General features: G+C 43.7%; 1 protein-coding gene and 1 long non-coding RNA gene across 3 annotated transcripts; one reads left to right on the forward strand and one right to left on the reverse strand.

Moving 5' to 3' along the window:
• Positions 1-5,954: 5,954 nt before the first annotated feature.
• On the reverse strand, positions 5,955-7,407 carry LOC136521726 (uncharacterized). Its single transcript, XM_066515497.1, has one exon. The coding sequence runs from the start codon at positions 7,241-7,243 to the stop codon at positions 6,629-6,631; it is 615 nt and encodes a 204-aa protein (XP_066371594.1). The 5' UTR covers positions 7,244-7,407; the 3' UTR covers positions 5,955-6,628.
• A 3,563-nt stretch (positions 7,408-10,970) lies between these two features.
• Positions 10,971-13,947, forward strand: LOC136521754 (uncharacterized). 2 transcript variants are annotated; one of them, XR_010775657.1, is made up of 6 exons: positions 10,971-11,258; positions 11,468-11,561; positions 12,130-12,166; positions 12,334-12,406; positions 13,312-13,423; positions 13,677-13,947. It is a non-coding gene; the product is annotated as an uncharacterized lncRNA (long non-coding RNA). The 2 variants fall into 2 exon arrangements; XR_010775658.1 differs by having other exon boundaries at positions 13,690-13,947.
• Positions 13,948-14,406: the final 459 nt, after the last annotated feature.

A 14,406-nucleotide genomic window follows, 5' to 3' on the forward strand; every position in this document is an offset into this window, starting at 1 on the left:
TCCTTTTTCATTCATATCTATATATTCTTTCTACTCACATAAGATGATAAAGAACTACTTAGTATCATTCTAGTAGTGATGCTAGGCAGCACCAACAAGCATCTCTGGCACCATCACTAGGGATGATAACCTAGTAAAGTAATGTTAGAATATGTAGGTAATTAATAGGTGGCTATTAAAATAAGTGACAAGTTAATAAATACCAACAAACATCGTGGAACATTTGTCCCATGTGTTGATAGCTTCCTTGCTCTGGTAAAACCACTGTTTCGCCTTCCCCGCAAGGGAGAAGGGAAACAGACGGAGCCGGATGCTAGCTAGTGCGACATCTTTGATGACGATGGTGTCGCACAACTCAAGGAAGTGTTGCAAGTGTGCACTTGCGTCCTCACTTGGCAAGCCACAGAACTAGCTTGCCTGCACCATCGTAATGAGGCCAGTCCAAAGCTCAAAGTTTCTAATACCCGTGTTGACAGCGGGCCCAACGGGCACGTTGGCAACAACGGGGGTGGAGTAGTCACGGAGTGACTTGGTCATTTCGGTAGTAGCAGATGGTATGGGGTGACTGGTTCACTTGGCGGTGGAGTGACGAAGGCAGAAGAGGTACGGGACCTGTTCTTCCTTAGGAGCGCCTCTGGATTATCGATGTAGTTGTTCAATAGGTCAAAACCACTCATACACTATCCTTTTTTCATCCACAATAGGAAGAAAACAAGCAGAATTAGCCTGCATAAACTATGGCTACCATTACATGCATGTACTCATGATCATGTCCTACTAGATTCCTTCAACCTATGCCCTCCCTAGCAACGATGCCAGAAATACTTGTTGGCATTTCTTAGCGCAATCACCAAGTGAGGAGGTTTTAAGTCCATCACCGGCAACAATGCTAGAAATGCCTATTGGTATTTCTTAACACCATTACTAAGATTGAGTTAATCTTAGCAACGCCACCAAGAAACACCAACTACGATAATTCTTAATGATTAGAGAAATATCCGCAAGCGCACAGATCTATCATTGTAGCATTTCACCTGAAAGTATTCAGGGTATTGTAATTTATATTTTCTCAAAGGAGGGCAATGTATGCAGAGTCTAGCATAGACATAAACATGATTACATACTTGCATAGTGGACCATAGTTCATAACAGGGGTAAAAAATAGTATATCAAGGATAGTGGACACACCTCTGGGCCAACCTCAAGGATAAAAGGAAAACAAAGAATAAAAGAATGTTCCTACGTGGAGCCGTCATGTTCTAATATAGCCATGCAAAGAACAGTTAATGATCATACAAGTTATATGATTAGAGTTAGAGCTAAGTTTAAGATGGACAGGGATATCTACAAGCACTGGTCTGCCAGCAAGCGCGAGAGACTTTAAAACTCTTACACAATACCCAAACGTGGGGGGTTACAAGGGACGGATAGGGTTGTCACCACCTGTCGCCTACCCCTCAACCGTGGGATACCGTCATATCTGAAGGTTCCCGTGCACCCGAGCACCACGCCCATGTATAAGGAAACTACCTATATCCCCTTGGGACTCCAACCCTACGGATTGACAAGCAAGAATATAAGCAATCCTGAAGGAACAGCGAACCACCCCCTCAACCCTAGTTCTACTTCTACTCATACAATTTATACGAATGATTAAGCATAAAGTTGGACATGTTAAGATCATAACACACAAACTATATGCTAGTTCATATATCATGATTATAACATGAAAACTATACTCTAGTTCATATGCACTACTATATAAATGATATGAGAGCATGAATATGGAAGAACTCTTCATAGTATTATTCATACCAAAGTTGCTCTTCTTCCAAAGAGAGAAGCTCTCCAAGTAGCTTTGCTAGCTCCAAATACTACTAAGAACTAAAGCTAAAAGAGTACAAGTAGAGAGAGGTGAGGTGTAGCTCCAAATGATGTGTGTTGAAGAATGAGCTCTATCCCTCTTCTTATACTAGTGACTGGGCCAGTTTGGCGCTAAAAAATAAAGAAACCCTAGGGAACCACCGTAGCATGGCGGCATGCAACCGCTGTAGAAGAGTGGGGCCGAGCGGAGGCGGTGGGGGTGCGGCCGCACCCAGGGTGCGTCTGCCTCGCGATCGTCTTCGCCTGGTCGGTTCCTGGATGGGCCTAGACCCTGTCCACGGTGGTATTCTGCTCAGGTAAGTTGTGTAGGTGGGCTTCTCTTCTTATTCTCCTTTATGCATTTCTGCTATACGCTTTCTGTTTGCACCTTTTGGTATGTTTTCCTCTTGTATTCGAATATGTGACCTGCAAAACATGATTTCTCCAATACAAGTGGAACTAGGTCAATAGTAAATGCATATGTGTTAAAAGCATGTCTATTTCTCCTGTTTTGGGCTATAATTGGCGGTCGGATATGGTCATTAGTGACCGCCAACACTGGGACGGTTATAAGTCGCATGAAAGTTGGCTTCGAACAACTGGCGCAGATGGTTCCAAGACTGGATTGTGCACTCAGGCAAGTTCATCAGCCATGTTCAGGCGGACCCCTGAAGGACAGTCGATAGGAAGTTGGCTTTTACATAGTCATCTCCTGATGCTGCCTCGATCACCATCTCATAGATCTGGATCCACTCCTTAGGGTTGGTAGTCCCATCGTACTTCTCAATGGGTCCATGACAGAACTTGTCGGGCCATATCACCAGACGCAGCTTGTGCGCAAATGTTGAATAGGGGCTGACCGAGTAGTTCCTATGCTGGGCCATGTTGATATTGATGGTCTCTCGAGCATCGTGATTCCGGCAATTCCTATCAAATTCGGGTCGTAGATCTTGGACTTGTCTTGGTTGATAACGATTTCCTACTGAACGATTGGATCTCTCGGGAGGAGGGTTTCGACCTCTCGATTGAGATCGCGATTTGGCTGCCCTAGCATCCATGCGCTGCTTCATCTGGTCAGCCAGATTTTGAGCCTGCTCAATGATTTTTGCTAGGGGTGTGCCATCTTCTGCCAGGGCTCCCATAGTGCCTAGGAGCGTTCTGATCTAGATGTTATCTTCCTAGGCTGCCTAGAAGTCGGAACTTAGATTCCTTGGAGCCAGGGTTGATTGAGTTGGCGCCCTAGGTGGAGGTGGTTGGGAAACCGACGGGCCAGCCTCATCGGCGGGGGTCTGAGCACGACTAGCCATATACAACCGACGGCTTTCGAAGGGATCTACCTCACTGTCAAAGTCCTCGAAGTCTAGATCAAGCTGAGCAGTTTTGTCATTCTTCTCCTCCTCGGCCGGGTGTCCCCAGGAGGCGAAAACCTCCTGGCCGGCACGAGTCAGATCGGGATCATCGATCCCCGTCCACTTGAGATTGAAATCACCGTCATGCTTGAATACCAAAGCTTCCGAAGTGGATAGTTGGTGGCACGTTGCGGGATGGTGAATAGATTTGAAGTCCTGAGTAGTAGTCGCCCAAGATCTCATATTTGGCCGAAGTAGGCAATACCTCGACGTCGGAACGTGTCGGTGCGGCATACCAAACTTCATTGACGATCGGCAATGCCTCTGTCGGTGTTTTTTACCAGCAGATACTCGGTTCTTAGCGGAACTCGCTTGATGCAAAGAGCAAACATGATGGAGACACAAGATTTATACCGGTTCAGGCCCCCAGGAAGCGAGTAAAAGCCGTATGTCCAGTTGCTACTTGTTTGTATTACGATCTCGTCGGGATGGCGAGATGGTCAGTACAAGATGGCTATGCCTATGAGAGTTTCGATGATTACAACAGAGCGGATGGCTAGCTATTTATATCTGAGGCCTACTTGCCCTACAAGTTACATAGTCGTGCCCTAGTCGGAGTCTTGACGTGATCTTCAGATATCCTTCCTTGAATAGGTGAGTCGTGAACCTTCGGGTCTTCTTTGGTACGGATTCAGTAGCAGCATATCTGGTAGTCGGGAATCCTGGGAGTATGGAACCGTCAAAAGTATTACAAGTTGTTTTTGGAGGGAGCAACAAGTGTTAAAGATTGACACTGTTGCCGTATAATTAAAGAAGAAGATTAGTACCCACTACCAGGCCACTAACGTTAATGTATCCGTACAAGTTGTTGCAGGTGTTTGAAACATTCAAAGGTTCGGTAGCTGCAAGTCTGCAACCGGTAGTTTGGACACTCCGTCACATTAAATATTTGAATACACGTATAGGATATTAAATATAGGTTAAAAAATAATTAATTATATAGATCGTGACTATTTTACTAGACGAATCTTTTAAGACTACTTATTCAATGATTTGACAATAAAGTGCTACAGTAACATATATGCTAATGGTGATTAATTAGGTTTAATAAATCCGTCTCATGATCTAGCGATAGATTCTGTAATTTATTTTTTTATCTGAACACCCCTCGATGTGATACCTCGGTAAAGACGCCACATCAAAGGTTAGTCCCCGCCGGATCCCCGGGCCCGGATCAGTCAGCAGCTAGCATCGATGGCAACGACGACTGCTAGCGTGTGCTTTTTCACGTAGCGATGGCTTCCGAATGACGACGAAGCTAGTAGCTTTGGAGTTTGGATTGCCTCGTATTGTATCCGTGCTGTGTTGATGCAGAGAGCACAAGAAAGAGAGGCGCGCTACCTGTGGGCAGGGCCGCAGGGGCAGCGGAAACCTTGTGCTGCTACAGAAACAGCGGCGGCCGCTGCAGGCTGCAGCTGACGGAGCTGACTGAAGAGGCCAACCATCTGACGATGATGATTTGGCGCTCACTATCTTTTTCTCAAGCCAAATATATACTGCTCTCTCTTATTTTTTTTACATGTTCCATTAGTTTTGTTCTAGTTAAACATTTGAACTTTTACCATCAGTCTCAATACAATCTACGTAGTTTTATAACATACAAATGATAAAATTATGAAAGTTTTCAAGTACCAAATAAAAAAAACATAAAATATTGTGTTGTTATCTTATATGTATTTCAAAAAATAATATTAAAATTGATGTTTTACTTATATTTTTTAAAAAATATATATTTAAAATGCATAAGTCAAACGGAGAAAGTATTTAATAGAGACACGTAGCAGTCACTGACGCGGGGTGCCCTAGAATCTTGGCGTGCCTGTGGCTGCTTTCACACCGCCCACCCGTTTTGCATTTGGCGTGTGCCGTATCCGTGAGGGGAGAAGACACCAGAGAACGAGATGGTGACCGACCGGGCCGGGACGATACTTGCAAGCAGAAGAATTGTATATGCATACTTGCTTTGGCGTAGATAGATAGTTTAAGAACCTCGTTTGCCACGGGTATTTGTATTTGCTAGTAGGTTACCACTCTCAGACGCTAGAATAAACTAGGAACCGAGAGTGGAGTTTACTTATCAGTAGTTTTTTTTTTGCCCCTTCACCAGGTCCTACTACGACTACTAGACTAGGAGATACTGAAAACGGGAGCTGTTTGGTAGGCGTGTCAAATGAGGTTTGGAATGGCCGGCCCAATGCAAATGTGTCGCGTTTTCCAGTGTATATGTACTGTATGTACTTTCGTTGAGGTTGCATGAGGGCTTGGCATCCGCGGAGACCTGGACGGCGTACGGATTACGCACTTGCGCAGTGCCTTTACGAAACCGATGAACAACAAACAGACGAAACACGGCCATGGAGACCAGAACAGAAAGTGAAGCGGAGCAGCGGACGGACGCACAAAGGAGTGGCGTGATGGAGACCTGCCGGTCAGACGTTAGAGGTAGGTGGCGGCCGAGTCACTGGCTGGCTGGCCATGGGCCATGGCCTGGAAGAAACCAAAGCCCCGTGCCGCCACCAGCATCCAGGCCACGTTTAGATTGAAAAAAATTTCAAATCGATGAATAGTAGCACTTTCGTCTTATTTGATAAATATTGTCCAATCGTGGACCAACTAAGCTCAAAAGATTCATCTCGTGATTTCCAACTAAACTGTGTAATTAGTTATTTTTTTTACTTACATTTAATGCTCCATGCAAGCGACTAAAAATTGATGTGACAGAGAGAGTAAAAAAAACTTGAAATTTGGAGGTGATCTAAACGAGGCCCCAGTACATATATACAGATTTTGAAGGCAAAACAAAACTGCGAGCTGTTGCTGACACTCACCGGACCGGAAAGTGCAGTGCATCCTCCGTGGAACTGACGCAACGCAAGCGTAGTCTCTGGTCCGAGCCGCGAGTCCTCGTCATCTGGATCTGGAAGCGAAAGCAAGAGCTGCATGCTCCGATGCTCGACGACGAGTCGACGACCAGACCAGTCTCTGATGACAAATCAGAGAAGGGGCGCACTAGCGAGCCAAGCTTTTACAAATTACAAGAACAGGACGTTAGAGAAGCAGCCGAGCAGAGGAGAGCTTCTGACAATACGACGCTGGCTGAATGCCTGAATCTAATAACACCATCAGCAAAGCAACAAACTCATCATCACATCATAGGCAATACAATCCGGCACTGTACTATGGATCTTTACAATTCTTCTACTAGAAACATCAAACAAAACCAGCCATCTGTATGCACTACTGTAAAAGAAGAGAGATTAATTAAAGAGAGACAGAGAGGAGATCAGAAAAGAGAGAAGAAATCTAGCTAGAAACCAAAGCTAAAGGAGGGAAAAGGGTTGAGGGATGTGACGGCATCAGGCCTCGCTGCAGGCGCTGCGGCTGGACGCGCTGCGCATGGAGGCGCGGCCGATGGACTCGTCGATGCGGTCCAGGCGGGGCCTCCATGGCGCCGCCCGCCCGGGCTCATCCTTCTCCTTGGCCGCCGCAGGCACAGCCACAGCCACAGACACAGCCACAGGCTGCTGCGGCTGGCGACTGCCGGCGGCAGCGTCGGCGTCGAAGAGCGCGTCGAGCGGGCTGGGCTTGGGCGCGGCGGTGGCGCAGCCCTTGCGGGCGAGCGCGGTGAGGCGGTTCATGAGGCAGGCGAGGTCCACGGCGGAGGACTCGGCCTGGAACACCGACTGCGGGAGCAGGAAGTAGACGGTGCCCGGCTGCAGCGCGTCGTCGGGCCGGAACGGCCCGCGCCCGGGCTGCAGCAGGTGCGCGGCCGAGCACAGCACGTACCCTTTGCCGTTGTTGTCGCCGTTGCCGGCAGAGGAGGAGTCGGAGAGGCAGCCCGTGACGGTCGCCACGGTCACCACGCCGGGGCCCTCGAAGTCCTCCACGTACCCGTTGGTGTGGATCACGCGTACCCCGGCGCACGGCCGCAGCGCCCCCGCGGAGCCCGCCGACGAGAAGGCGCACCCCATCCTGCGGACTCCGGAGACGATCGATCGATCGGGGGCGGTGGTGCTCTGTCTGTCTGATGGAGGCTGGAGCTGCAGCTGACAGTGGAGGGAGCGGAGACGAGACGACGGAGGCGAGGACGGCGAGGCGGAGGCAGAGGAGGAGCAGAGGACGGGGCCGGGGTGGGGGTGGGGGTGGGGTTCATTTAATTGGTTTCCGCGGGTAGTTGATGGTTGGGCGGACGGACGGAGGCGGGGTAGGAGGGTCCAGCCGTCCAGGTCTCCCGTCTCCGCCGGGCGCCGGCCGATGACGCTGCTGACGCGTGGGGCCACGGTGGGTTAACCCGATGGCGTGCCGTGTGGAGTGAGCAGGATGGGTAGATACTAGATAGGAACAGGAAAGGATAATGTACGCCAGTCTCGAGCGCCCTGTTCGTTTGAGCTCGTTTGGTTGATAAGCCATGATTGAAAGTACCGTTGACTGATTTGGTGTGAGAGAAAAATATTGTTCGTTAGTTAAAAACCAACCAAACAAGTCCAAATAAATCGAGCGGAGGTCCAAGAGGAGTTCATGAGGCAAAGCGGTGGATTAGGCGTGTGGCCACCCGCCTTCGGGCAATTATACATACATACATACTGTATAGTACAAAAAAAGTACCAATCTTAAGAGGTGTTTGGATCCGGTGACTAAAATTTAGGATGTGTCATATGAGGGTGTTCGGATACTAATAAAAAAATAAATTACAGAATTCGTTGGTACTCCACAAGATGAATTTATTAAGTCTAATTAATCTGTCATTAGCATATGTTACTGTAGCACCACATTGCCAAATCATATACTAATTAAGCTTAAAAGATTCATCTCATAAATTAGTCATAAACTGTGTAATTAGTTTCATAATTAATCTATATTTAATACTTCATGTATGTGTCCAATCATTCAATGGAACAGCGACTAAAGTTTAGAAGGAGGAACCAAACACCCCCTTAATCTTTATCCGATCGTTGACTTGGCAGATGGATCAGAGACTACTATTATACAGTATACAAAATTAAAGTACGAGTACAAAGCGTGCGAAACCGGATAATGATGCCTTCGGTTCGTAGCAAATGGACTGAGTGGATAAGAGTCCCCGTCTCTAGAAAAAAAAATCTATTCAATATCTATATATATGTTAAAATAAGTAGGAATATATTTAGATTTGTTATGAGGTATATTTTCACACTTTATTATAGATACATATCGTAAATGTTTTTTTAATACTACATAAGGTCAAACATTAGATAGTTTGGCTAAGGACCAAAGTAGAATTATATTCTTTTCAAAAAACGGATATACCGTAAGTAGATTGGATTTCCACAGCGGTAGGGTCGGGTGACTTCAATTCGGCTGAGTTGGACTGGCTTTTTTGGTGGTGGGGGGCCTGCCTTCTTTTCATGGATTGTTGTTGAATTGAAAAGTTACGTCTTGAGCAATTCCAAAGCCCAAATGGAGGTCTCTACATCAAATCCGTAGTCCACAAAAATAGGAATCGCCTTCGCTCTTCCTGCCGACCTCCTCGACTCGTCCTCCTCAGTCCTCACGTCTCCTCCACTCGAAGCACGTAATCCTTAATGATTACATTTTATATATTTATGTTAGTTATAAACATTAATGGTAGATGTATTGTATGTAAATGTTTGTTTTAAACTGATTTGGATGATTTAATTCATCTCAAGTTATATGTAGTTTAGGATGTAGATACTAGCATCGAGGACATGGCGTCCAGTAATACAAGTTAACAACAAGATGCTTCTACCTTCTAAAGTCATATATACCCACACATGTACCTCTCCCGCGTGGTCAACCAGGCAAGGTTCAAGTTGACAGGATGATTTTTCTAACTACTGGAGTACGTATATGTCCAAGAAAGAACTGATGATATACAAGATGTCTTGTATTCAGCAGCGTCTTGTATGTACAAATGTACGGATCCATTTATCGCTCAAGGCTGGACACTAAACACCAGTTGAGGAAACACAACAATACAACAAATATAGAATAAACTATATATACGCACCAAACTGCAACGGTGAAATCAAAGCAACTTAACCAAGGGCCTTACAAGTACATATTGCCATGCACATAAAAATTGCGAAATATAAGAAATAAAATCTCTGTAAAATGTACAAGGCATATGAGCTGCTGCAGCGTGTATTTTTAGGGTGTGCTAGGGCCGGTGTGCTTAACACCGGAGGTAGGGCGTGCTTGTTTTTGCTCCTAGTGGTACAAACAAAATAGTACCACCATCCGTCAAATATCCAAGAAAGAATTGACAATACGAGGTGTATTCAAAGGTGACATAAGGTGTCTTGCACGTACAATACGGGTCAATTTATTGCTGAAGGTGGACACTAAACACTATTTGAGGAAACAAACTGTGTCGTGACTCGTGATTTCTGGAGGAGGCCGCTGCCCGCTGGTCACGTTCCGTACGGCTCAGACTTGCAAACAATTGCAGTAAGTATGCACTAGTGCAACAACAGTGACAAGAGAGGCAAATATGGCTCAAAATTCCAGTCCATGTACGAAATTAACCAGCAGAGCAACCAAAGGTCTTATATATACCGGTACGCGGTACATAATCCTGTGTACTTACTATGTGATATCGTACATTTTTTTATTAATTAACGTCACCCCTCGCTGATTGAGGACTATATTATGGTAACACGTGCTCTGTTCGTCTGGTTTATAAGTCGTACTTTTTTAGCCAACGAACAATATTTTTCCACTACACCACAACACCGCATCACCGTCAGACATCTGACGCTAAAAAATATATTTATCGATGGATGATTTGATGCTAAAGATAACTCACAAACGATCTGTCGCTAAATCCTCATTTAACGACTCATTGTCTGTCGCTATAGGTAATTATATTTAACGTTAATCCGTCTGTCGCTAAAAATAGATATACCGTCGCTAAAAAAATGGGCCCCGCACCTAGCTCAAGCACCCATAGGTAAATGCTTGTTACTGCAACGGAAGATTAATTGAATGACAAGTGACTATAAACAATGTTGGTCATAATACAACCACAAGCCACAAAACCAATCATATAACTTATCAGGTCTCTAGCAAGTAATAACTTATCGGAGTAAATGAATTTACCTTATGATCAACTTATTATACTTAATTGCGGAAGTGTAAAGTTGACTTAATTTAATAATGAGGCTATTAACTTTAGTCTTAAATTAATCATAAAAAGGGTCTTAAATATTTGTTATAGCCTTCCTTAAGAATGTCTAAAACTTTGCATTATGCCTAAGAATGAGCCTTATAAGTATGACTTAGGACAATAAACAACTTATTAGTGGACAATAGAATTGTGACAATCAATAGTTGTAAATAACTTTGGTAAAAAATACAACTATGAAAGCCACTAAAATAAAGCCCAAACTCAATTGTAAACATTTTGCTTAAGAAGGTTAAAACTTATCACTTAGAGAATAAATACATACTTAGAATTAGAGAAAGGTCATTCTGTGCTCGTCTTAGCATTTAGCTCGTCTTAGCACAACATGCAACCGTGCATGCCAGCAAACGCTCAACCTGGGCCTGGGCCGGTAAAGGCTATTGAGCCGACTTCTCCCTCGCCGGCCTGTGAAGTCCCTGAGCTTTCTCAGCCATCCAGATGCATCGGACGACTGCCCTTCAATTTCGGAGGATCAAAACCAACAGAAAGCCGGCTCCCCAAAACCCTAGCTTCACTTTTCTTTTCTTCCTCCTCCGCCTTCTACGCTCACGCGAGCCGCCGCACAGCTAGGAGACCAGCGCAACGACGGCCCGAGCAAGCGACGGTAGGAGATGGTGACGCCACCGCGGCACCCCTCGCCAGCGCACGCACGCAGCCGAAGCTGCACGCAGCACCGTCGAGTGGCACCGCCATGGCGCCCTTTGCTGGGCGCGCGCACGCACGCAAGGAGCCTCACGGCGGCGGTGGCGGTTCCTGATGCGCCGACGGCGAGCTCTCTGACAAGCCCATCGACGCCGTCTTAGGTGAGCACTAGTCCCATTTCTTAATCTTAGGGTTGGGGATTTGGTACGGGATTTAGAGAATTATGATTTAGGGTTCGAATTTTGGGATTTTGTTGAAGAAATGGGGCTTAGAAAATGAAATTGATTTGATTCATGTGTCACTGGAGGGAGGGAGGTGATTGTTTATATTAGTTATAGTTGATCTAAGGTTTCAATTTAATCCTTTGCAGTGATTGTTCATTCACTCAGATGCCAATCGATGGAAAGCTACATAAGGTTCCATTGCTGTCCTCTACTTAGTGCTTTTAGATGCAATTATTAAAGGTATAGTGAGTTGTACAAACTAAGTTTCTTCCTTTATAATTTCATTTACTGGATAGCTTCTAATTTCACTTAATCCATTCAAATAAAAGTTTACTGTTCCTATCTTGTTGAGAGGACTGCTGCATGGCCATACAATAAAGTAATAAACTAGACTTGACATAATTTTCATTTTGGTTTGATCTGTGATGTAGTAAATTTGTTTATTTTATCTTATGCTGGAAAGTTTCCCTGATGATTGCTTGTAGAGAATTTGAAGACATGTAGACTATCAAATTAATTTGAATATATTTTAGATGTGTAAGAAATAATTCAGGTCTATTTTTTATTGTTGTTTGTGTGGTCAGAGAATATAACATGTGTGCTGAGAAAAAGGTTGAATATATTTTTCCCTGTTGCCCGCAGACCTGAGATGATTATTTGAGTCGACAATCATGATTTAGTCACATGTTTCTATTTTTTTTTCCTATTTTGTGCACTTCTGGAAATAATCTCGAGAATTATATGCACCTATTCTAACTGAACATTTTGTCCATTACAACTCACTATATGTAAATTGCATTCTTCTTAGGTAGATTGGAGAGGAGACGAGCAGACACTCAACTCAGGTGAACACACTCTGTAATTGAGCTGATAGCTTCTCTGTATTGCATATAAGTGTAATATATTTAGTGAAATCTATAACTGGATGTTACTGCTTTCATGTGGTAAACTAGGTTGAGCAAGTAGTGATATATATAACAACCTCAACTGGATCTTTGATTTATTTTTCCAGTTAGATCATTCATCTTGAGAAGAGTTGAAGGCAGTCCAAAGTGAATGAAATCTTCTACAGAGAAACCTACCTGGTATGTCTTTTGCTTGCATTATCTCAAAGCACTACCAGCAGTTAACATGGTAAGCTTTTTTCAAAATTACTAAACTAAAAGGTCATTCTGTGCTTGCAAAGGGCTAATGCACTTTCTATATTTGTGGGATGATAATGTGCACAATGAATTTGCCCTTGCAATCATGCATTAAATATGACTCTGCATACTAAGATTAGTGACATTGTCCTACATCCATTTTTTTTGCTGCAGCTTGTAGTTAACCTTTTTTTTATAGCTGCTTCTAAAATTTTTAGTTGAAATTTAACAGCTGCATATGTACAGGAAAATTTGATGAAAAAATTTAGGTAGGGGCCTCCCCTGCTGTTCCCTAAAAAAAAGTTAACAGATGCACATTAATGATCATTCCATATATGTACATGAAAGCTGCAGTACTAAGTGACTCCATTGTAGCTTGAAAAATAATTATCTATTCATCTCTTTTGGTACTAGCAGGTTAGTAGGCTAGTAGCAGCCTCGATTGTACTGTAATACAATCTTCGGGATTGCATTTTGAAGTTCGTTTCAGAGTAGCAGCGAATGATTTCCTCCTCTGTCTTGCAAACTCCTTTTTCTGGCTACAATATTTTATAATTCAAGTACCCATTACATGCCCTTTAATTGGCTGGTAGCTTTCTGTGCAAATCAGCAGCCTGAGGTCATTTCTCTGCTTATTTAGCTAACTTTTAAGTGCAAATCAGCAACCTCACAGAAAATGTGTAACATGTTAAGTTATACAAATTAAGAATAGCACTAGCAATACTTAACAAGTCCTTGCACAAGAGATCATCTATTTATGCAAAGTTAAGAACAAATACTTATTATTCCAGCATGACCTTATATGAATTTACCTATTTATGCTCAAGTTGTTGTTGTCCAACATGTAGGGAGCTAGCAGAGGCAGAGGCAACCATGGAGCCCACAGTACACGCCACTATAGGATAAAGACCTGTCCTCATGTTCAGGCCAAAGAGAACTAGGACGTGGCTAGGCTCTATGGTGAGTTGCATTGCTCTAACGCTGTAATCAGGTTTATTTGGAGCATCTATTTACTACATGATTTGACTTGCTCGGCACATAAGTAAGCTTCAAAGATACAGAAAACCAAGTCCCAATATGAGGCTTTCAATTTTTCTCTAAGTACCGATCTACATACACATTATTTAAGATCCAATTAATTTAATAAAAAATGAAGCATAGTAACTTTACCTGATCATGGATCTATGTTAACATGTTACTGATTGCATGTTAGGTTTTGGTTTCAGGATCTACTACGGTGCTAGTTAGCAAGTTTGTGGATGATTTGCCACTCAAAGCTGATTTAGGTGCTAGTCTATCTCTTTTGGATACAGGTAGCTGATACTGTAGACTTATCATTGATGAATCATTGATTCATGTTTGTAATGACTGACCATATATGTATGTCTTAGTGAGTGTTTAGACTTGGTCATGAATGAATCTATTTGTATGAGAAACGTGCACAATGATGTTACTTTTGTATTAATTTGCAACCAAATGGTCTTTTATTTTTTAAATGCATTTAAATGATCTTGTCAAACCAGCAGTCGCTAAAAACATTTGTAACTTCAAATTATCTGTCGCTATAGAGTACTGGCAGGCTATCTGTCGCTAAAAAAAATTCGGACAACGAACTATCTATCGCTAAAGATTTTTAGCGACAGGACTTACACCGTCTGCAGAAGTCTGTCGCTATAACTTTTTAGCGTCAGATTATCTATCGCTGTAGCCGCTTTTAGCGTCAGACCGTCCATTGCTAATCTTGGTGTTGTGGTGTATTATTCTCTCACAATAAATCAACCAACTATATTTTCAGTCATGGCTTATCAACCGAGGACGACCGTACCAATTTACCAAACAAGGTAAAAATCTTTGCATGGCTCTGCTTCAAAAGACAGGCTCAGCAGCACGACCAACTTGGGAGTTGGGCAGAAAAAACATTCTGCACAACAACGATTGTCAAC

This window comes from Miscanthus floridulus, chromosome 18 (genome assembly GCF_019320115.1).
Source record: "Miscanthus floridulus cultivar M001 chromosome 18, ASM1932011v1, whole genome shotgun sequence".
Classification (NCBI taxonomy): domain Eukaryota; kingdom Viridiplantae; phylum Streptophyta; class Magnoliopsida; order Poales; family Poaceae; genus Miscanthus; species Miscanthus floridulus.